At 35.4% G+C, this 22,963-nt stretch overlaps 1 protein-coding gene across 1 annotated transcript in view; it reads left to right on the forward strand.

Moving 5' to 3' along the window:
* The first annotated feature begins 6,824 nt into the window (after window positions 1–6,824).
* The window catches only part of LOC129224817 (kelch-like protein 10), a 37,088-nt gene continuing 20,949 nt past the window's right edge, over window positions 6,825–22,963 (forward strand). The window contains exons 1-5 of the mRNA XM_054859366.1: window positions 6,825–6,964; window positions 8,224–8,547; window positions 14,205–14,459; window positions 15,745–15,967; window positions 18,800–18,969. Coding sequence (XP_054715341.1) covers window positions 6,825–6,964; window positions 8,224–8,547; window positions 14,205–14,459; window positions 15,745–15,967; window positions 18,800–18,969 — 1,112 coding nt within the window. The remainder of the gene's footprint in view (window positions 6,965–8,223; window positions 8,548–14,204; window positions 14,460–15,744; window positions 15,968–18,799; window positions 18,970–22,963) is intronic.

The raw sequence follows: 22,963 nt of genomic DNA on the forward strand, positions 1-22,963 counted from the left end.
CTAACGAAACTACGAAACACTAACTTACACTAACGAAAAATGTGACCCCTCAATACAGTCGACTCCCGCTACAAAGCGATCCCACTTACGCGAAATGGCTATAACGCGAGTTTTTCAGGAGCAACGAATTTTAGAGCTAAAGCTAATTTCTTGCTCTCAATACGAAAATATTTGGAAAGGAATCGTGATGCTAAGTTTCGGCTTTGTTATTGACAACTAAACATTAATTCGTGAATGTACTTTCATCCTTTCTGCATCACTGACTGCGCAAGTTCCCACACACCGCATTATAAACATAGCTTTCTTAGTGTGTATAGATCACCACTCCTCATTTTTCATTTATTTTTTCTAAGTATGAAAGGTTATGAAATATTGTGGCATCCATGCACGCTGTTTCATCTAAAGTTTGAAGATGGAAACAAAAAGTGAAAGTTTGCCACAATTTAAGAAAAGGTAAAGATTCTTGATAAGCTTAACAACTAGAAAGTGGGTCGAAAGTAGCACGACAATTAGGTATGGCGAATCTTTCATACGTATAATTAGAAGTCAAGAGAAGGCAATCCATATAAGTCCAAGGGGTTCCGGTACCATAGATGTAAATGTTATAAAAGTAAATGCGAAGCTATTGTATTTAAAAATATATTAGGATGACGATCAGACTTCGCAGGATAAATCATCTTCAATTTTTAAGATATAAATGTAACTTATTGTATCTACTGTACAGTACTATTACAGTGAAGTGCTTTATTATTACTACATACTGTACGTACCGTACTGTTTTATTTTTATATATTTCTCTCCCATTGACATAACATGCAGAGTTTTCCTTCAAACGATACTAAACTTTCATAATATCTGACAGCGTACAAGAGAAACATAATATAAAATGTGAAGCAAAAATATTGAAAATTCGATGAAATAGGAACGTTTAAAGCAATTATTATTTCACTGTGCATGCGCGAAAGATAACAATTTATAACCTTTATAATTCAAATTCCAGATAGATCTTACAACTCATAAAAAAATTCCACTTCGATATCATTAAAATTTACAAAGTAATCAGTGTTCAAATGGGCCGAATTTCAATAATTCTTGGCTAGGCAACGAATGATAAGGGGTCGTTCTCAAACTGGCAAAACTTTCTTCTTATCGTGCAAAATGATTCATGATAAAAACGGATTATTTGCGAACGATCCCTCATGCTTCGTCGCCTATCCAAGAATTCGGCTTATTAGATCGCTGACAACTTTTCAAATTTTAAAGATATCGAGTGGAATTTTTTCAATAGTTGAAGGATCTATCTGGAATTTGGATTATGAAAGTTATAATTTTCTTATAGTTCGCGCATGCACAGTGAAAAAATAATTGCTTTAAACGTTCATAGTTCATCAAATTTTCAATGCTTTTACTTCAAATTTTATTACTATATTTCTCAAGTATGCTGTGAAATATTCTGAAAGTTTAGTAACCTTTGACGGAAAACTGCGTGTTATGAGCCGAAAACCGTCAAAAACAATTTGTATTTTTCAAAGAAATGCTTATATCTCCGTAGTTTTAAGTGATATTTTCACCAAAATATAAAAATAAATTCTACATAGTTCTTTAACTTATTTCTGAAAGTTGTAGCGTATTCTAAGCTATTTACAGTAAAAGAAGTTCAAAAACCTTTTTTTGTTTCCTCATATTGTTGCTAGTCCCCTAACTGAATAGACTTAATTTTTAGTGGAAAATGATAACTGGAGTATACTTTTTATTTGAAAAAAATTACACAGAATTGAAGAAATCCGTAAAACTGAATTTTTCAAAGTTTCCTAATACCAAATGACTACTTTTGGTCATATAGTGTATGCGCGTGTCGAAGTGTTGATGTGTAATATTATACACACATTGTGTTGAAAAGCATAGTAACACGATGTTGTTTCAGAAGAACGAAGCCAAGCGTTTGAGTATCTGTTTTCAATGCTTTTTCGAATTCCTTCTCTGTTACAACTTTATACAACTGACCGTCGAACACGCCCAGGAATGGGGAGTATTGGAAGTCACTCGTGCGAACTAAAAGGCAGGCGTGGTCGAAGATAATCTTGACACTTTCCAGGGTTAGAAGCAGAGTTCCAATATGTGCTGCAGTGAAACTAACGTGCGAAAACCTGCTGCAATATGGCTACAATTTTTCCTTGAATTAGAGCCGCCAAAGTGGTTAACTAAAAACAATCTTGATTTTTAGTTTTCTTTTTTATGTACACATATCGTCTTTAAATAATTTGTATTTCTATGTTGAACTTTTAAAATTTCCGCGATTGTCAAATTTGATCCCTATTAATTTGTGGGTGACATCCGTTTAATAATGTTTTGACGTTACTTAGACAGTTTGAAATACCAAACTTGTTTTGAGAAAACAACTTATTTCTATCATATTGATTTAAGAAAGAAAAGTGGGAAAATAATTCAGTGTTTAGCTTACTAGAATGGCGTATTTCTATATTGGCTGCTATCTAGTGCAGCTAACGGCGTACATCTTCTGTAGGCAGCAAATTTTTGAATTCAGATAGTTCTTCAGTATTCATTAGAAAACTAGTATCCCCTAATTTCTTTCAATTTTGCATGAAATTTAGTATAGGCAGTAATTGTTTCAGCAGAATGCAGACGGCAATTTTTTTTCAACTTGTTTGCTGCGAATTCTTTTTGTCAACACATTACATTACATTTAAAATGATTAGTTCCAAATGAAATGAAAGTTACTGAAAAAAGTTATCTAAAACTAATTACTAATGTCAAAATCATTCATAAGTAAAAGAAAAACACTCTGCCTGAAAAAAAAAAAAACTAATGAAAATCGCCTCCGTCTTAAAGTACATGTCGAGTGCCAAACTATAGATAATGCAGCCATCTAGCAACCATGCTGCCAAAGTTTTCGCCTAGCCACCATACTAGTCACATGATATTTGTGTGAACCAATTTCCTTCATCAGCAAGATTTGGAAAGCTCGGTCTACTCTTATTATTAGTCTACGGGCCCCACTTAGTTCTTGTAGGCCGTGACAATCGCTGAAATTCTTGGCAACAAAGAGGGCGCTACAGGGACACCTATTTCCATTACATTGCCATTGATTGGTGTATGAAGGGGTTCCTATTAGCGCCTCTTGCGGTCAAAATGGGCGACATCCAATCAAAAATAAACAAACTTTGAAAAGTTGAAATCGATTGGTGGATGCATGAGCGGATCGTGGTTGCATCGGTTTAATACAGAAAAGTCAGAAATTGCCAAGACCCGTTAAACATCAGCGTCATCCCATGGGGCCGTGGCGTAGCCTTCGTAATGCTCCCAGGTTAGGTTTGTCCCAATTTCTGTTAAAAACAATAATAATTCACGTTCTGATTACCTTTGAGCATTGGAACAGGTTTTATCTTATGCAGAAAAATCAAGGGGTTTTATGGATATTTGATTTTAACTGGCGCGAGCATTTTTTCGTCCTCATAACAGAGAATTTTTGCAAAAATGCTGATTAAAATTGCAATCTGTACTATTAAAATTCACGAACGTCTGTCTGTGTGTCTGTAACTTCTATCTCCTCCGGACAGTCAATGTATATCGCGTCAATACCGGTACCGTTGACTACAGGACATCCAAGGAAAATCCTTCCGCTCTGTCTCATCTCTTTACACATGAAGGAGCCGAACATCCAGGGGTCAAAGAATTAAAATCATCAATTGCCACCCGCCGCAGGCAGCTTTGAGCCACGACGAATGGGGTTGAAGTGGGAAGTGAGCAGGTGGAGGAGCCTTCTAGTACATAAATATCTCTTGTGACCGCAAAAACAGGTCTTAATTTTTCATTGTCCACTCAAATGGTAACAAAGGTACAAAAGTGCCCATAGGCCCAAGAACGAGAGCCTCCCCCCCCTCCCCCCCCCCGAAAAAAAGATGCAAAAGGTCCTCCAAAACACTCCCTTATAAAGAATTGCCAATCAATCATTCTTAGGTATTTTCTTCGTTTGTTTAAAGACAAATATTTCCGATCAGCATATCATTAATATGTTTCTTCTCAATTTCTTTTAGATTACACTTCTTTGTGATAGTCACTTTATCCATTGTGAAATATCCGAGAAGTTTTTCAAAAGAAAAAAATTCCCATACAGATCAATCTAGGTATAAGGTAATGCTTTGATATTTTCTTTCTTAAAACATTTTTAAGGCAGTAATGGATAATTTTTAAGACAGTGTGTAGTAAACTAAACTCAGTGGCTCCATTGAGAAGAGATAAAATGGAGAGAGTGAAGACTTTCATTCGTGAAGGAAAGACCTCCAAGTCACGTGATATATTTTTAAAGAAAAGCATTGGATTAAATCATGTTTCCTTCGCTAGTTTCACGCAAAACGTGTCAACCATTCGTCGTTTTTGAGCCACATGATTTGAACTCTTTACCCAAGCTTTTGCTTTTCCTATGATTTCACTAGCTCCCCCCAGAGTGATTCAGCAGCCCATGGGAGACAAGACCAACTGTACATATCTCAGCTTTCGTGACCGAGGCTTTCTGGGGAGCAAGGCAGATGTTCCAGTAAGGTGATCAGTCGAACGCGGAATCCCGAGTGCTTAGTTCCCAAGAACGCTTGGTACTCATTCTATCGATATTCGACCCTCTGAAGGGCGAAAGGTCGGTTGATCCGGGAATCAAACCAGCGTGGGAGCACAAAGTATTTTTTCTAAGTCACTGTGCTCCCGAAGTAGGTAAATCTCTTTTTTTTTTATTTTTTAACGCATTAAAGCAGGTAGTTTCAGAATAGGGTCGGACAAGCCGACAAACCCGGGTGACTAAAAAATATCTTAGTCACTGATTTTTTCAGAGTGAGGGGGGGAAAAAACAACGTCTATCAAGAAAACAATTTTTAATCTAGCGTATTTTCTCTTTTTTACTTTCTTCTATATCTAATATATAGAAGAAAGTATTGGATTCGTGCAAATTTTCGAATTTCGAATTTTGACGGATTCGAACGTTTTGAGGTGTGCTGAGTCCATTTCGACTATTTTTGGAAAATGTCTGTCTGTCTGTGTGTGTGTGTGTGTGTATGTGTGTGTGTATGTGTGTGTGTCACGTCTGTGTGTGACCAGTTTTTTGTGGCCGCTCTACAGCAAAAACTACCGCATGAAATTGAACGAAATTTGGTACACATATGTGCCCCTATGTGAACTTGTGCCCATTGGTTTTTGGCGCGAATTCCTCCAAGGGGGGTGGAGCAATGGGACGTTTTTTGAGTTACGCGTGCTTGCTATTCCTCAGGAAGTAACTGGCGGAATCAAACAAAATTTGGTCCATATGTTGCCCCTAACAGGAGCAGGTGCTGATTCAATTTTGGTGTCAATAGCTCAAACGGGGGTTGAGTTATAGAACGTTTTTTGTCGTCAATTGTGACTGCTGTATCTCAAGAAATAACGAACGGAATCAAACAAAAAAATTTTGACAAGTAGCCCTTAATGGGTATAAGAGCTGATTTTATTTTGGTGTCAACAGCTAAAAAGGGGGGTAGCGCAATCGCCCGTTCTTTTTTTCCATTGTGAGTGCCCTATCTCAAGAAGTAATGCTACGTTCTGGTTGAAATTTGGAATATATGTGAATCCATACGTAAACAGGCTTTGGTTCAATTTTGACTCCAATCGCTCCAAGAGGTGTTGATTTTTTTTTTTTTTTGCGAATAAAAATAGTTTTATTAATGCAACAATAAGAAAGATAAATCGTAATAAATTGTCGTCTGCGTATTTCTCGTGATTTTAATTGTATGGAAATGATCGGAAATATTATCTCAATTATTTAAAATTTTTAACTGTTGCCATCTTATGTTTGTTAATAAATAAAATATTTGTAATTAATTCAAGTAAGGCTTTTAAAGTAACTTTCAATTTTCGCTCTTTGTTTTGTTTTTACAATAATTCAGACACTGGGATGGTCGTCAAGTTTTTGCATGTGTAATTTTGTTTTTGTTAGGAATATTGCTTCCTTGTCAAGCATGGGGAGGGACCAGAAAAAGGAAAAACATAGAAGAAAGTTTCGTGATGGCCACAACATACTAGTTTTTTGTATAACTTAGAAATTCCACTCGAGTGATTGAGAGTAATGTAATACTTAAACCTGTGATAATTTCCATTTTTAAATCATCAACATTTTCTAAATTTTTTTGAACAACATATTACTTAACTTTTCCGTTCTTTTCTGCAAACGGATCGTAAAAAATCAAACGAGTAAGCATTTTTAAACTTATTTTAGAATTGAGAAATTTAGGCATTTAGTCACCAATTTAGTTCGTAAACTTGTAAATTTCTAAGAATACATAATGGTGCCCATCTGTATGATGTAGCTGTATCATTTAAAACATTTCAAACATAACAAGAAAAATATCTTTAGAGTTTATAGAATAAAACTTTTTTCCTTACTTGAAATTTCAGAAAATATTTATCTTTCAAAAATTTCAAGGTACGGACTTTTTTTCTGATTTAAATTTTTCATTTTAGTTTATTTTGAAAATTCCATTATTCTAATTTTTTCAGTTTAAAATATTCGTCACAAAATGATGCGCCAGCAAGCTATATAAACCGAATTTACTTCTAATAGCGATCAACTTTGAGAAATAATTTGTAATGTGTGACTATCAAATTTTTTCATGGTTTCTAGTAGTACTTCACAATTTTTTCTACATTGGACTAATGGAATGTGTTCTCTTTGTTAATATTGTATTTTAAATTTGTGAGTTGAATTAAATGCAATTAAGAGTGCGTCCTCAAACACATGTTTTCAACTTACAGACCTACATATGCAATAGTCGCACTGCTATGGTATGGATAGTGCTGATCTCAGCCTAAGTGAAGATAAAAATTTAAGAATTTGTATAGATTCAGTGAAAGAATGGGAAGGAACATCTGAAGGGCGTGATGCTGTCTTGCAATCGAGTGATGGTGGATCGTTCCATGTTCACAGGTAAAAAAATTTGAGATCAGTTGTTACTCTTATCTAGTTCACCATCTGAGTTCCCCTGAACGATATTGTACCGCAACGATTGTCGTATGGTTGCAATTTTGCTTCTTTATTTCATTGTTGAGCCGAAAGCTGAAATCAATAAGGACTTGTTATCAGGGGAGGAGGTTTAGCGATTCGAGTTTACAAGTGCGAAGTGCTTCAATTAAAGAGCTTGAATATCGACAAAGGACAAGGTACTAACTCTAAAATAATGGTAAAATACACAAGGTTATGTCTTGCTAATTACGCATATAGCTTGGTTACTTGTATTGAGTTTGATTAATGACTATCCGCCACAAAGTTATGTTTCGAAGTAGTAAACATAACTAAGTTCATGTAATTGCATGTTTTCAAATTTTGCACATATGTACAAAACTTGGTTAATAATTGAGAAGTACAGTTCAACCACGGATTGTATGGAATTGGCAAACGTCCAGTTAAGACGAGTCTCTCTGAATGAGGGGAAAAGTAAAAATTTGATGCGCGTGTCCAGTTATTTGAATGAGACTGCTAAATTTAGAAGCTAACATACATCTGCAAAAGTTGACATCCCTAAAAACTAATAGATGCGTCCATTTCCGCGTGTAAACCGGATGTTTACCTTTCCATACTATCCGTGGTCAGACAGTAAAATGCGGAAAAACTCTTCAAAAAGCAGAGCGGAAACTTCAAGCTTTTGAGGGAAGAGAACATTGAGACTTGTACTATACCATGTTATTGCGTTAAGTGCTTAAAAGTATGCAAGTAACGAAACTACAGAAATTAGATATTGCATGTTTTGTCTAAAAACTTCAGGCTTTTTATTCAATACCAACGTTTTACATATACCGGTAGCATATAAGAGGACTATGCATGATTTTGTGACAAAAATCAGAAATTGTATTTAAACTCAGTAACGCAATATCCCATGGGGGGCCTATGGTGCCATTTCAGTTTCCGTGACCGAGGGTTCTTGGAGGGAAGGCAAATGTTCTGGTTGGGTGGGCAACCGTGCGAGGAACACCCAACGTTTAGTTCCTAAGCATGCTTGGTGGTCATTTTATTGACCAACTGAAAAGATGAACAGCTGAGTTGACCGTGCCCAACCCGGGAATTGAACCCGGGTATGCTCCGTGGAGGTGGAAATCACTACCACTGAACGACTGGGCTTCAGAAATTATTTTAACCTGAAAAAACCTAGCTCAAAAATTGCAAAGTAACACTTATTTGTGCTTGATTAGGGGCGTGGTCTCGATGTGTAGTCCCTACTTCCGAGTCCTCTTCACCACGAAAATCGGCGACTCGTCCAGAAGGAGAATTACCATCCCGGGCGTCAGTGGGCCCATGTTGAACGAGATTCTCATGTTCGCGTACACAGGGCAAATTGAAATAACGACAAAGAACGTGCAAGAGATGCTGCCGGTCGCTGATCAGTTCAACGTGATTGGGATCCTGAAGGCCTGCTCGAACTTCATACGACACTACATGACGACTGAGAACTGCATCGGCATTCGGAATTTTGCTAGAATTTTCTTCTGCTTTGAGCTGGAGGAAGCGGCTAATAGGTAAAAATTTTAATTGATAAGATTGATTATGCAGAGTAAAATGACTGTTAGTTCTGATGCATTGAAATTGGTGGGGGACCCATTCCAGTGTGGAACATATCGAATTAACGATACAATTTGCATTAATTTAGACTTAGTATTGAAGAAGACCATATTTTTTCACTGTTCACATTTAGTTTCAATTTCGTTTGTAAATTTGTAAAAATAGCCTTTATAATTAGTTCTAGAAAATCACCCGTCATGGTATGACGGTTACAAATTGCTTTTTTATCCTCATACACTGGTGTCCAAAAGTTAAGCATAATTCATAAAATGCGAGAAAAATCTGTAAATTTTCGTAAAATTACATAAAGTTACTTATGGAGATTCATTGGTTGAAGAAGAAACGATATGTTTATGCAAAATAGTACAGTCGATGGTGTCATGCGTGAATTAGGTGCACGTTTCGGAATGTGGATAAAACAGCTCGCACGCTTTAGAGAGTTCACGCGCGTTTCATGCAATTGCTGTACCAAGAAACATTGCATCTGGTGAAACAGAACTAATGACGGAACCAAGACGCCAATTGGACATGTTTGCGAAAGGAAGAATCGTTGGAATGCTAGAATCTGGACGATCACAAACTGAAGTGTCTCGTATTCTTAATGTGCCTCAGTTTGTAATCTTGAGACTGTGGCAGAGGTTTTCAAATACGGGAGATGTTACCCGCCGACCAGTACCAGGTCGACCAAGAGTCACAACCGCAAGCCAAGATAGTTTTCTGGCAATTTCTGCACGACGTCATAGGGACAGCTGTGCCAGAGAACTGGGTTCGGCGCTCAGTGCTGTCACAGGAATAAAAATTTCGAGGCAAACTGTTTACAGGAGACTCAATCATGTCGGTCTGTATGCCAGAAGACCAGCAGTTTGCATTCCTCTCACATCAGCGCATAAACGCGCTCGTTTAAACTGGAGCTTGCAACATCGGCATTGGAGTCTGGAACAGTGGGCTAATGTGATGCTCAGTGATGAGTCCCCCTTTACCCTACAGAGTGATTCTCATCAGGTAACAATCTGGAGAGAAAAGGGGACTTGTTTCCAACCGCAAAACATATGAGAAAGACATCACTTTGCGTCAGCAGGAGTAATGGTGTGGGCGGGCATTATGTTGGATGGCTGCACCGACCTCCATATTTTTGAAACAGGCTCAGTCACTGGTCAACGATACAGAGACGAGGTTCTTGAGCCTTATGTTCGCTTGTTTTGAGGTGCTGTTGGTCCTCAGTTCATATTCATGGACGATAACGCGCCATGTCGCCGAACAGCTGTGGTCGATGACTTCCTCGAATCAGAAAATATCCAGCGAATGACGTGGCCTGCGAGGTCCTCTGATCTGAACCCTATCGAGCATGTCTGGGATATGCTTGGGAGACAACTTGCAGCCCGTTCGCCCCCGCCGAGCTCCGCTCCGGAGCTAAAAAGAGCTCTCCAGTATGCTTGGAACTGTTCTGTCACCACCTCATAGAAAGTATGAGTAATCGTTGTGCAGCGTGCCTGGCAGTCAGAGGTGGCCATACACACTATTGAACTTCAGCATCATCTTTCAAAGAAAAATTTTTTGTGCAAAGAGTAAACTCCTCATATGCCTAATTTTCATTTAAATTTTTTTTTTGGGATGATAAAAGTAAATATTACCGGTTTTTTTTTGAGTAGTTTCCTTATTTTGTAACCGTGTTGCACTCGCATATCACGTTTCCCCTTATTTCGATGTATATTTCTCACATTACTCACATAAATAACAATTATGCTTAACTTTTGGACACCAGTGTATATATAATAGCGAATGATCGAGTAACGCTCCTGACCTCATCGACAATGAAACTCACACCACGGCATGATAATTTTATAATATTTTTGGTAATGTTTGGCCCCATGCAGAGAAATGCTTTATTTTGACAAAGCTGAACTGGATCCGGTCACTTAACTGCTTTACCGGTAAAACTGTCATTTTAGAATAGTAAAGAAACGAAAAAGTGGTCAACTATTAACGCTATCTACTGAAGTTTAGGATTAATCCACTGGAATTAGGGTTAAAAGTTCAACTAACAAAATTTCACCAAACAGGCAATTGCTTCATTTAAATGTAGAAGCAATTTTTACCTGTCATACCTTGACGGGCAACTTACTTGCTAGAAAGAATTCCCGTAAAATTTGACATGTTCAAATAGATATATACGAGAGATAAAGGTTTAACATTGGGAAAGAAATGAAATCGTCACTGCCATTATTACTTGAACTTAAAATGGACCGCCAAGTTTTTTTTAATTCAATTTCTGACCTGCAGAGCAGTTGCTTATTGGATCCAGTTTAGCCTTGTTAGGGGAATCACTTCTCTGCTTCTCAAACGCTATCAAAATTTATCTAATTATAAATGAAATTCCTGATTTTTAAGTGATGCAACAATAAAATAATAATGCCGTCTAGCAAAGCTATCACGCGAGTTTCATTGTTGGTGACGTCAGAGTGTTACTCGATCAATAATTTTGGTTATTATATATCTGAGGATCATTTTTATTGCTCGTTTTTTGTGAGGGGGGGGGAATGCGAATTTTGCATTGTTTACATTTGGATTGTAAAACTAATATGCGCCTTGCCTTTGATACAAAGTTTGGTGAAATTGTTTGAAACGTATTAACATGTTCCACGTAATGATAACTCCTAAAACTTGGCTCTCAGAAAAATTGAATAGTCTGAGTTTTTACTTTGATTTACTTATTTTATTTATTTATTTTTGCATAATCTCATTTATAACAAAACCATTTTTTGAAAAAAAAAACCTTAAAATTAATTTGAATTCTGACATTTTGATTCATATTATGTGTTTCGCAATCACAAGACCCTAAAATGTTTCTAGAAACGGCTCCTGTCCCCCCAAGCCTACCCTTCCTCCTGGGCAGTAGACCTGTGTGTGTGTGCACATAGGCGTGTGTGTATACATGTAAACGGGGGTGCCCACCTAAGGGGGGTCATGGACAGACTGCGCCATTAAAAATTTTTAGGGGGTGTTTTAAATGATATTTTTAACTTTTTTTTGGGGGGGGGGGGTGGACTCTTGCTTTTGGGGGGAGGGTGTTTGCGATATTTAGGGTGGGTGCGCTCTTGCTCTTAGGTGTGTGGGCAATCCCGGTGTAAAGGTGTGTGTGGGTGCATGTGTGTAGGACATGGACGCCCCCGCCCAGTAGAAGCGGATTCTAGGAGCACCAGAGGAGGCGCACCTGCAGAGGCCCCTGGTCCAAGCTGAAAAAGGAACCACAACGTCATGGACGGTCGAATGAAAACAAATAGCAATCGTGATTCCTCAAAAAAAAAAAAAAAAAAAAAAAAGAGCTGACTTCCAAAACTGCAGCTGGAAATTGCTCTAAAATGAAAAAAATAATTTTATTCTTTGAAGACCATCGATACTACTTTTAAACATATTTTTTATAGTCCATGAAAAAAGATTACCGTATTTCGCTTATATTTTTCAGACTAACCACTAAAAATTATCCATACCGTTACCCAAATATATTGTAATCAAAGTATTGTATGGCAGATGCTTTTGAAGAATCTGGGTCTATTCAAATTGATATTCGTAACTGAATTATGGTTAGTCATCATTTTACTCATCGCTTTTCACCGACTTCAAAAATTATGTTTAAAAGTAGTATCGATGGTGTTCAAAAAACAATATTTTTAAAAAACTTTTTAGAGCAATTTCCAGCTGCAGTTTTGAAATCAGTCCTTTTTTTTCAAAAGTATTTTTATTTTATCCTTTTTGGTGTAAATGTGTTTCGGAAATGGTATGAAGTTAAAGTTACTCTCGCGAAGCTTCATATAAGTGACATTCAAAGAACCCTCAAACCTGAGGGTTGATCTCATATTAAGATAAATCTCGCAAGTCAGAAGAAGTAACAAATTTATGCATTAAAATGTTTTCATTAAAATAAGAAATCACGGAACAGGAATGATAACCGCAACTGCTAGTAGCAACAACAGAATCAAGAAGGAAAACTGCAAACTCCTAGAAACTAAAAAAATCCACTGTAAGTACTTTATTTGTTTAAAAAAGTAATTGAGAAAAGATGAAAACTTTAAATCTCTGAGCTTTTTTCTCCCCTGGCCAACAATAAAATCGTTACCCATCTCGTAAATCTAAATATTGACTGAGAAATGTATGTATTGCAATTAACTTTAAAAAGTTCTTGTTCTAGTTCTCTATAACTTGAGAACTCCAAACAAATTCCATCCTACGCAGAAAAATTAGTTCTTTCCATTGGTACCAATATTTTAAATGAAAGAATAAGTTTTCACTATCAAAATTACGAAATAAGGCTAATTCTAATTCTGTATAATTTGGGAGCTCTGAACAAATTTTGTTATACATAGAAAAGTTTGTTCTTTATATTGATACCAATATTTTAAATGAACAATTAAGTTTTCACTACCAAAATTGCGAGATAAGTCAACTTGGTTTTTACTTGATATCTTCTGTGAATAAAGTTCTAAAAAGATGAGACCCAACGAAGAACACTATCGATCAAGTCACATTTCGAACAATGAAAAAAAAAAGTTTGAATTTTGAGATTTGAACTCAAATTATGTTTTTCTCAAACACGAATTGTGATAGGACTGTACTCCATGGGTTTCTTGTTTCTACTAATTTCTTTTATCGTAACCATAATTTGAATTCAAGACGTCTAAATTCAAATGAATGCCAGGGGCTGGGTGCTGGATACCATTTTCGCGTCAAGAGAATTGTGTAAGATCGAGAAGGTGTTTATAAACAATTAGATTCTGAGGCACATAAGCGCCTGCATTATAGCATAGTAAAATGAAATAAAAGGACGGACGTCACTCAACGGTCAAGTGAAACCAATAAGCAATTCGTAATTAATCAAAAAAAAAAAAAAAAAAAATTGATTTTTGACTTCTGGAATTCAAATTATGTTTTTCGCAATCACGAGTGTGTGTGTGTGTGTATAGGCGAGTGTGTTTGTGTCTGTGTGCAGGCATGAGTGTGTATGGGTATGTGTGTATGTGTGTCTGTGCGTGTAGGTGTGTGTAAGTATAGGTGTGTATGTACGCGTGTGTGTGTACGTATGCATGTGTGTGTGTATGTATGCATGTGTGTGTATGCGTGTGTGTGTATGTACGCATTTGTGTGTGTATACGTGTGTGTGTATGCGTGTGTGTGTAGGTGTCTGTGTGCAGGCATAAGTGTGTGGGTATGTGTGTGTAGGTGTATGTATGTATGTACGCGTGTGTGTGTAGGTGTATGTATGTATGTATGTATGTATGCGTGTGTGTATGTATGTAGGTGTATGTATGTAAACGCGTGTGTGTAGGATATGGACGCAACCTGGAGACTGTTTTCGCTAGAGGAACAGCATCGTGAGGCCGGTCGACGGTAGTGCTGCAGAGGGAGGCGGGGGGGGGGGAATAAATCATAGGAATTCAAAACAGTCAAATGAGTACAATAAGCAATGTGATTGCTCAAAAAAAAAAGAACAATAAAAATAATTGTATCCGATGGCACACAGTCAAACCTCTAACCCCCTTCGTCAGGGCTAAATGAAACAAATCGTTCCTGTGTTTTTCTTTCTTTCTTCCTTTCTTTCCTTTTTAATTTCCTTAACAAGGTTTATAATGAGCAACTTCATGGACATTATGGAACAGAGTGAGGAGTTCTTGAGACTGCAGGCTGAAGAACTGCTTGAGCTTCTGAGCATGAATCGTCTGAATGTCAGAAAAGAGGAGCTCGTATGGGAAGCTGGGATCAAGTGGGTGGACTTCGACCCAGAGAACCGCAAGCAGAATGTCAGTAATATCATGAGAACCGTGAGATTAGGACTGATGGACACCCAGTATTTCATGGAACAAGTTAAGCAGCATAGGTAAGATTAACAAAATACTTATTTTACAAGATTGCTGTGGTAAAAATTCAAAATAAATAAGTAAATAAATTGCGTGTCATAAAGACACACGACAGAAGTGAAACTTTTGTATTTTCTATTCTTTTAAAATCTGAGCTGTCACATCAACTGCACTTTTTCTCTCACGTCAAGATCTTGTTCTTTCTGCGCCTGACCTAGGCATTTTCTCCACAAAAATGTGTATTCTAATGAAAGAAATAGATATAAAGCAAAGGAAAAACTAAACAATACTCGAAATTCGTTTTTTTCATTATTGTCAAAAACAATGGAAAATACTCGTATTAGCTACAGTAAAGTTAATTCTGTTAATGAAAGTTAACAAACTAATTACAAGGTTGAACTTAAGCAAAGTGGATTACACTTTAAACTGATGACTTGGCTTGCTTAATTTCAGCCTTGAAATTAATTTGTTAAATTTATTAACAAAACTAACTTTATAATTACAATTGTTTTTCATTGTTTTTGGCAACAATTTAAAAAAAAACTGCGTCACTTCTGTCACACGAATAGCTGCCGGATCAGATTTTTAAAGCTCTCTCATAAGATGTTTTTCACTTCAATAAGAACTAATATTAAATTAAAACTGAAATAAACTACTTAAAAAAAATACTTTAAATTCTTAATGTATCTTATCCACATAAATTATTTCGAGTTTGTGATTTTGCGAACATTATTGTATTGAGGTGAGAGGATAAATTTCAGCGGAAAAGAGTTTATACTGTTTTATAAATCACGAAAGCTTTGTAAAAGCCAGGGTAAGGATGGTACTTTTCTGCTACAGGTACTGTCTAACTACGGATTGTATGGAATTGGTAAACGTCCAGTTGAGACGTGTCTATTTGAATGAGGGGGAAAAGTAAAAATTTGATGCGCGTGTTCCGCTCACTTGAATGAGACTCTGCTTAATTTAGAGGCTAAGATACATCTGCAAAAGCTGACATCCCTGAAAACCAATAGATGCGTCCATTTTCGTCTCTAACCTGATGTTTGCTTTTCCATAAAATCCGTGATCAGGCAGTATGTCACGACTCATTTTTAACCTATTTCTCAATCTGGTCAAAACAAAGCGCTTAGTGGCTCGTCAAACAATGCTATTGCACAAAAAAAAAAAATGTTTTTTGTGGACAGGACACTCGTGTCTGCAATACATTTGGGAATGCATCACAAAGTTTTCTTTTTTACAATATTTTCCCCTTTACTGCTCATTCCAAAAGAAATGCTTACTACAAGTAATCTGTATTTTCAGGTACGTGGACAACAATGACAGCTGTAAGCCAATTGTAAGAGAAACTCTCCGGTTTTTGTGGGACTTAGAAATTATTGCAACAAAAGAAGAGGTTGTGGAGACTCCGTTTCTGGCGACGCCTAGGATCCCGTACTCAATACTTTTCACAGTCGGTGGTTGGAGCGGAGGCTCTCCCATTACACTTATAGAGACTTATGACACTAAAGCTGATCGGTGGATTCAGGTAAATATCGCAGAGTAGGAATTAGTAACTGAATTGAGCAAGTCCAATCATTGGCTTAGGTAAAGCTGAGGCAAAGATCCCAAGTCACGTGATTCAACTACGGCGAATGGTTGACCTGTTTTGCGCGAGACTAGTAAATGGAACCTGATTTCTTCCAATACTTTGCTTTGAAATCTATAATTTGACTTAGGATCTTTGCATCAAAAATGAAAGGCTTCACTCCTTTCACCGATTATTCCTCCTCAATGGTCAGAGGTTCCTAAACTTCAGACCCTCCGAAAAAATTGCGAACTTCGGGGACCGCCCCCCCCCCCCTACCCTCCTGGAGCGCGCGCAAAAAAAAAAAAAAAAGATTTGACACAGTTAAATCTATTTCTTTCTTATTTATTTTTTCACCTTTTTTCCTTTATTTATTTATTTATTCCCTGTTCTGTATATTTTTTCAGAGCTCTTGTCTGGTTTTAATTTCTTACATTATTGTTTTGAGTTACGCAAATAAAATTCTTTTTGAAATTCAAATAGTAATTAACATATTATTACCAACATATTTCTGCCTTAACCCTGGCTTAGGGCGGTAACTCACTGCAAAATACCATGCTTTGCCATCAATTTTTGAGTTGAACCGCACCATTGCTGCGGTCGCTCATCTGGTTCGCTAATTCTGCATTAGCTACCAGTTTGTTTGGCTCTCTTGGCTCCCTTAAGAGGTTTTTCGCCTCCAGCTCATGTGATTCCTATTCCGGGCTGATGAGTGCTAAAAAGCACGAAACTGCAGTCCTCGGATGGAATAACTGAGCTGGTGGTGTATTTTAAATATCATCACCAAGTTTCTACGACAAGTTTACTAGCAGAAATGAACTTTTGAAGTTAGTGAACAAAACACTGTTAGTCTAGTTTTAGTGTGTTAATTTTTCATATGAGTTGTATTTTTATGCGTATTAGGATTTTAATTATTAACTATGGTTCGGGCAAACCTCAACTATATTTAACGTTTTAGCTGGATAGCGCGGCGGACCCCCTGGCATGGATTACCCCCGGGGGTTCGCGGACCACAGTTTGGGAAACTCTGGCATAGGAAATAATATTGCTCTAAAAATGGTTTTATATGACCTGTATTAATTGAGAAAAATATAGAGTTCTTTTACGGTCACATTTTTTTTCGCTACTGTTTCGCCAAAAATTATGCAACAGGACAATCACGGCATGTTGCAATAACATTCGATGTAGGTGCTATTTTTAGTCACTGCAGCTTTTGCCTAATTTCTACAGGAGACGCATTCAATAACTTTCACACACATCCTCTATTTAGGAACAAAACTATCTCTGGTAGTAAAACTCTAGACTAGGGGTTTTCTTTTTCAATAATATCTTCCCGTGTCCTGTTCTTTACTTTGAGGCGGTTTGCTCTGTAGATTTCAATGGCCCAAATAACGATTTCATTTCAATACTTTTTTCCCCATATTTGCTTTCATTCGATAACCACTATTGCATCAAATGGAACTTATTGCGTTTTAATGTAGTAGCAATTCATAGAATGAACTTGAAAACTTGAAACTTTTGGATTTTTATTCATTGTACGTATGTTGAACAAGAGCAACTTCCAGCAATCGTACCTCATGCTCTGTTTACAACGTCCTTTTTGGTGGCATTTGCATTTTGAGGAGTTATTCTCCAAAATGAAGATTGTAAAGTGAAAACAGAGGTATCGTGTTTCTAACACACATCTCGAGAACTCTCTTCGAATTGCTTCATCACGCATGAAATCCAATGTTGACAGATTAGTAAAAGAGAGAGAATGGCAGATTTCTCGTTGAATAAAAAAAAAGAAAAACACTTTTTTAATATTTCAGTATTTTTTAAAATCATGTATTGCTATTTTAATTTCACTATGTGTTGAACATTGATTTTCGCTGTAATTTTCAAACTAAATGAAAAATTATTTGAAAACTTTTCATTGTCCCCCTTTAAACTGAAATGTTTTTTTTTTTTTTAATTTGATCACTGCTGTCCACAACTCTTTCATTATAAAAATTTGGCCTTTTATTAAAATAAGGTCGAAATGGACTTGATCCACTTTAGTACTGAATGCCTCATTTATTGCATTGGGTATCCTAAATACTACATCCAGACTCAACGTTTTGTAAATAGTAATCAACACCGTTTTAACGCACAAAAATAGCAGATTACTGCATACAAGTGTTTCGGAGTTATAGGCAAAGTAGTGAGCTTTTTGATGTAAAGACATCCGGTAAAAAGCTTACCGGTAAAGGCTTTTACCGGATATCTTTTCATACAAAAGCTCACTACTTTGCATTGAAACAGAAATTCTCTATAACTCCGAAACACGTGTATATGCAAAAATCTGCTATTTTTGTGCGGTAAAATGTTGATTACAACTTCTCTGCACAAAGGTACTTATTTATTTCTCAAAGTTTTGTGATTAAAAATATATTTATAATTTGACCAGCGTTGAAAGAAGTCGTATATTTTTCATGTCATGGTTTTAAAAGCCCTGATGAAACGCTAAGAGGAAATAATTAAAAAAAAAAATCGAATTTTCTAAAAAAAAAATTTCGGTTATTTTTTTCGAGACCAATCTGTGCTTTTACGAATTGATGGGTTCTCCATTTTCAAATTTTTAAAAAAGGAATAGCATTTTATCTACTGGCTGCTACTTTAGAATTTGCCACTGATTGTAAGAATGAAATTAAATTATGATTTTTTTTTTTGCTTCATTTGATAGAGAATTGAATTCCATGGAGAAATAACTTTATCATCATTCTTTGATCACATCCATCACCAGTTCTATCTTCCCTTTTTTTCCCTTTTCAGGTGCCAGAGGTTGATCCAAAAGGTCCACGTGCTTATCACAAGCTAGCTGTCATCGGGCATGACATCTACGTCATTGGCGGGTTCAACGGTAATGACTACTTCAATAGCTGCCGATGCTTCAATGCAGTCACGAAGAAATGGCGGGAAATCGCCCATATGCATACCAAAAGGTACGGCTTCATTACCACTCCTTCCACGCTCATGCTCTCACATAAATTTCTTTTTTTCCTATTTTCAAAAGCATGAAACGATCAAACTTTAAATAGATAATGTAACAGTACATCTGTTAGGAAACGAAGATTTTGTCTACATTCTTTTTTTACATACTCGGGGGCTTCCCCCCTGCTTCCCTAACGCTCACTAACCCCTGAAAATTTCTTCTCAACCAACCTCATTTGATTCGCGAAGAGTTGAATCGTCTGATAGGAAGAGTTTGGTTACATATGCGTTACTATTAAAATAAAAGGAACGTAACTTCTTCATCTAGAAAATAAAATTTAATTAAAGCTCTGATTTTAATTAGAATAATGTGAAAATTCCACTCCCCCCTCGAAGAATAAAGAGTTTAATTTAAATACATATTTTGAAACTTAAAAAAAGAGAAAAGCCTGGCAGGGGCGGACTGGCCACGTGTGAGATGTGGAAAATTCCACATGGGCCATAAACTTTTATGTGATTTGTTTTGACTTTTAAAGAGAAAATGTCTTACAATTTTAGATACATCTATTTAATTCATGAATATAACACGGATTGTTTTTACATTTAGCTTTAAATTTTATGACATAGTAACATTCCTGAAGTAAATTTCAGTTTTGCTGTTAAATAAACAAATTAGTTAAAGGAAAAAAAACAGAGAGAGAAAGTGAGGAAGGGTTTACGCTACAGTAACCAATCATAATTTCCTATATTAGTTGGTGTTTTATTTTGCGTATAAGCAATCTTAATGAATTCTTAAAACAGATTAATAAAGTGTAAGTCTAAAGAAGCTCAGCTGGCTCAGCACTTATAAATTGAATCAATACCAGCAACTACAGTGATTTATCATTATAAATAATGTCTTCCCGATTTTTAAAGCAGAAATACATTAAACAAAATCCAATTTATCCCCCCACCCCCTCATCTATGAGAGGTATGAGGAACCATTTCGCACTGAATAAATTGAAAGCCACATGCAATCTCAGAACTAGGCATTAAAAATAAATAAATAAATAATTAAAAGGTGCGGCTATATGAGAAGAACTTTTTCTCGTCAATACTTTTTCATTCTGTAAAAATTACGGATTGCGATAAAGAAGTTTAAAGTTTCAAAACTAATTTAAAAAACGTCTTTTAAGTTGTATATTTCGTTTTGGCATTTAAAAATAAATTACCTTTTACAATACTATTTATGATAAAAATTGAAACTAATAAGTTTAGGTACATTAGGATGTCTTCTTATGTTAAATGGTAAACAATACACCATTGATTGATATGAAAATTAAAAATGAAAATATTTTAAAAGATTTTGAGTTTACAGCGTTTAATAGATTTAATGCGATTTTTAAAATTTATTATTTGTAATTCGAGCGTTAAAGTTGTTTCTAAAGAACAAATCCGAACATTGCACGTCAGCTTTTCCCAGCAACCTTTACTTTTGCTCTAAAATTTTCCAGTTGCTGTATTTGTGTTTTAATGTTCATAAAACACTAGTGCATTAAAAAAAAAAAGGACACTCGTGTGGAATATGCGCAGGACAATATCCATTACCAAAACAAAGAAAGAAAAAAGTATATGGCTTAAAGCTTCAACGGATCTAAGTTGCCTTACTTTCCATAAAATTCTTAGTTGTTTAAGAATTGTTCTAAAGTATCTAAAAAATTTAAGTATTTGTGTCTGAAATTTTTCATTTTTTTTTCTCAACCTAAAAGTTTTCATTGTTTTGCAAACGAATTTTTGAAATAAAAACGCTAAATTTTTCTCCTAGTTTGGCTTTATATTTAATTATCAAGAATTTTTTTTTTTTATGTTTAATATTAGTTTCTGTGGTGCATTTTAAATTTAAGAATTTAATATTTATGTTTACAATTGCTTACATACTTGCATATTCGGCACAATATATGCATCACCAAGAGTTCACCGCCTTGTTTTTAAATAATTTCAGTAAAAAAATTAATTCAAAAAAGAAAATATATTAGTTTTACTAATTATGATTGTTGTGTATGTAATTCAAGTAATTCAATTTCAACTTATCACAGGTATGTAATCTAGATCTTGAAGTTGCATTTTAATTTGAATTAGTTTTTTGTTTTATACGAAGAAAATCAAGTATAAAGGAAAGAAAAAAAAAAACATTGTTAATTCTTTTTTATTTAATTTAATAGTTTTTTGGAACATTAAAATAATTATTTAGAAAAATGACACTCAATTCATTAACGCAAAAAATGTTGTCTGCGCAAAAAAAAAAAAAAAAAAAAAAAAAAAAAAAAAATGTTAAAACGTAAACATTAAAGGTTTTTATTATTTTTTCTCTCTTAACATTTAATTACACATGGATCATTGGTTACAACTTATTCAAAGTTTCTATTTATTATTTAATATATGATATCATTTAAAGCGTATAAGACGGAAATATTTCCTCATACGATCTTCTCTGCCTATTTTTTTTTTATTTTTATTGCACTAAAATTTTCCTGAAAATGTTTTCCAAATTGTGTTTTGATTTAACTTCCGCCTCCTCTTACTGCTGACTCGTATTACTTACAACAATAAGATTACAACTTATGCATTAAAAGATTATCTTATTGCCTCAAAACATGTGTTGCAATATTTTTTTTGAAATGTTTGTGTTTGTTACACAGTACGTTTACTAATTGTTTCCACACAAAGGTTTTACATCAGAATTACGCGTGCTTCAATTTTCTGCTAAGGACTACATATGTTGTTCTATACCGGATGTTCTAATGATTCAAAAATAATGATAACAATAAAACACTTTATAAAATGAAATTTCAATGCTTTTAGGCTAATTTTGTAATGATTTACCCAAGAATTATTGAAATAAATAGCATTTTAAAGCTGAAACAAGCTATAAATTTTAATAATTTGCTAAGAATTATTCATTAGTTTGAATACGTACAATACAATTTTAAGAAAAGACTTAAAAAAAAGAGTTTTTTCTAAAGGGTAAATAGTACCGCTCATGGCAATATGAGGTAGTGAGAAGCAAGGGATGCAAGAGGAGAAATTGAAAATTTGGAGATAACCAGTACAAATGGTAGGTGGGACCCCTCCTCTGTCTTGGGGCAAGAGATAGTACTAGCAACCCTGGTAGGTGCCGCTGTACAGCATGATTTAGAAAAAAACAATGAAAGCCTACCTAGGATGTAATCTTTATACGAGTTTTACTCAAAACTTGAAAATGTCTATTTACACCCTTTTACTTCTCACTGCCTCAAATGTATTACGTTTTGTTTAAAATAAGATTTTTTTTCGCTTTTACATAACGAAATACACTCAAATGCGGATTTTCAAAGAAGCCACAAGTTTTCACAGAGGTTTTTTTTATTGCGTAGAGCAATTTAAGCTTGCAAATATTTTTGAGAAAGTTCGATCCTTGAAATATCATCTGTATATAATGGGCGTTTGCTGTATGCTTGGTTTAAATCAATCTGCCCACTAGTTTACTTGAAATGAAAAATTAAATAAGGATTTCTGAAAAAAAAAAAAAAAAAAAATCTTGGTATTTCAGCGGGGGGGGGGGGGGGGGGGAGAGGTGAGGGGGTGCTGGAGGAACCTTTTATATTTTTAGAAAAACACACTAGAAACTTTTTACACTGTAAAAAAAATTCGGAAACGTTTCTGAGTATATCGTGCAGCTGCGGTTCATGAAATTTTCAAAAACGTTTCTGAGTATTTCGGAATTCTCTTTCTGTAATGTCCGGAAACGTGTCTGAGTATTTCGGAATCCTCTTTCTGTAATGTCCAGAAACGTGTCTGAGTATTTCGGAATCCTCTTTCTATAATTTCCAGAAATGTTTCTGAGTATTTTGGAATCCTCTTTCTATAATTTCCAGAAATGTTTCTGAGTATTTTGGAATCCTCTTTCTGTAATTTTCAGAAACGTTTCTGAGTATTTCGGAATCCTCTTTCCGTAATTTCCAGAAATGTTTCTGAGTATTCTGTGCA

The sequence above is a fragment of the Uloborus diversus genome, chromosome 6 (assembly GCF_026930045.1).
Source record: "Uloborus diversus isolate 005 chromosome 6, Udiv.v.3.1, whole genome shotgun sequence".
Taxonomy (NCBI): domain Eukaryota; kingdom Metazoa; phylum Arthropoda; class Arachnida; order Araneae; family Uloboridae; genus Uloborus; species Uloborus diversus.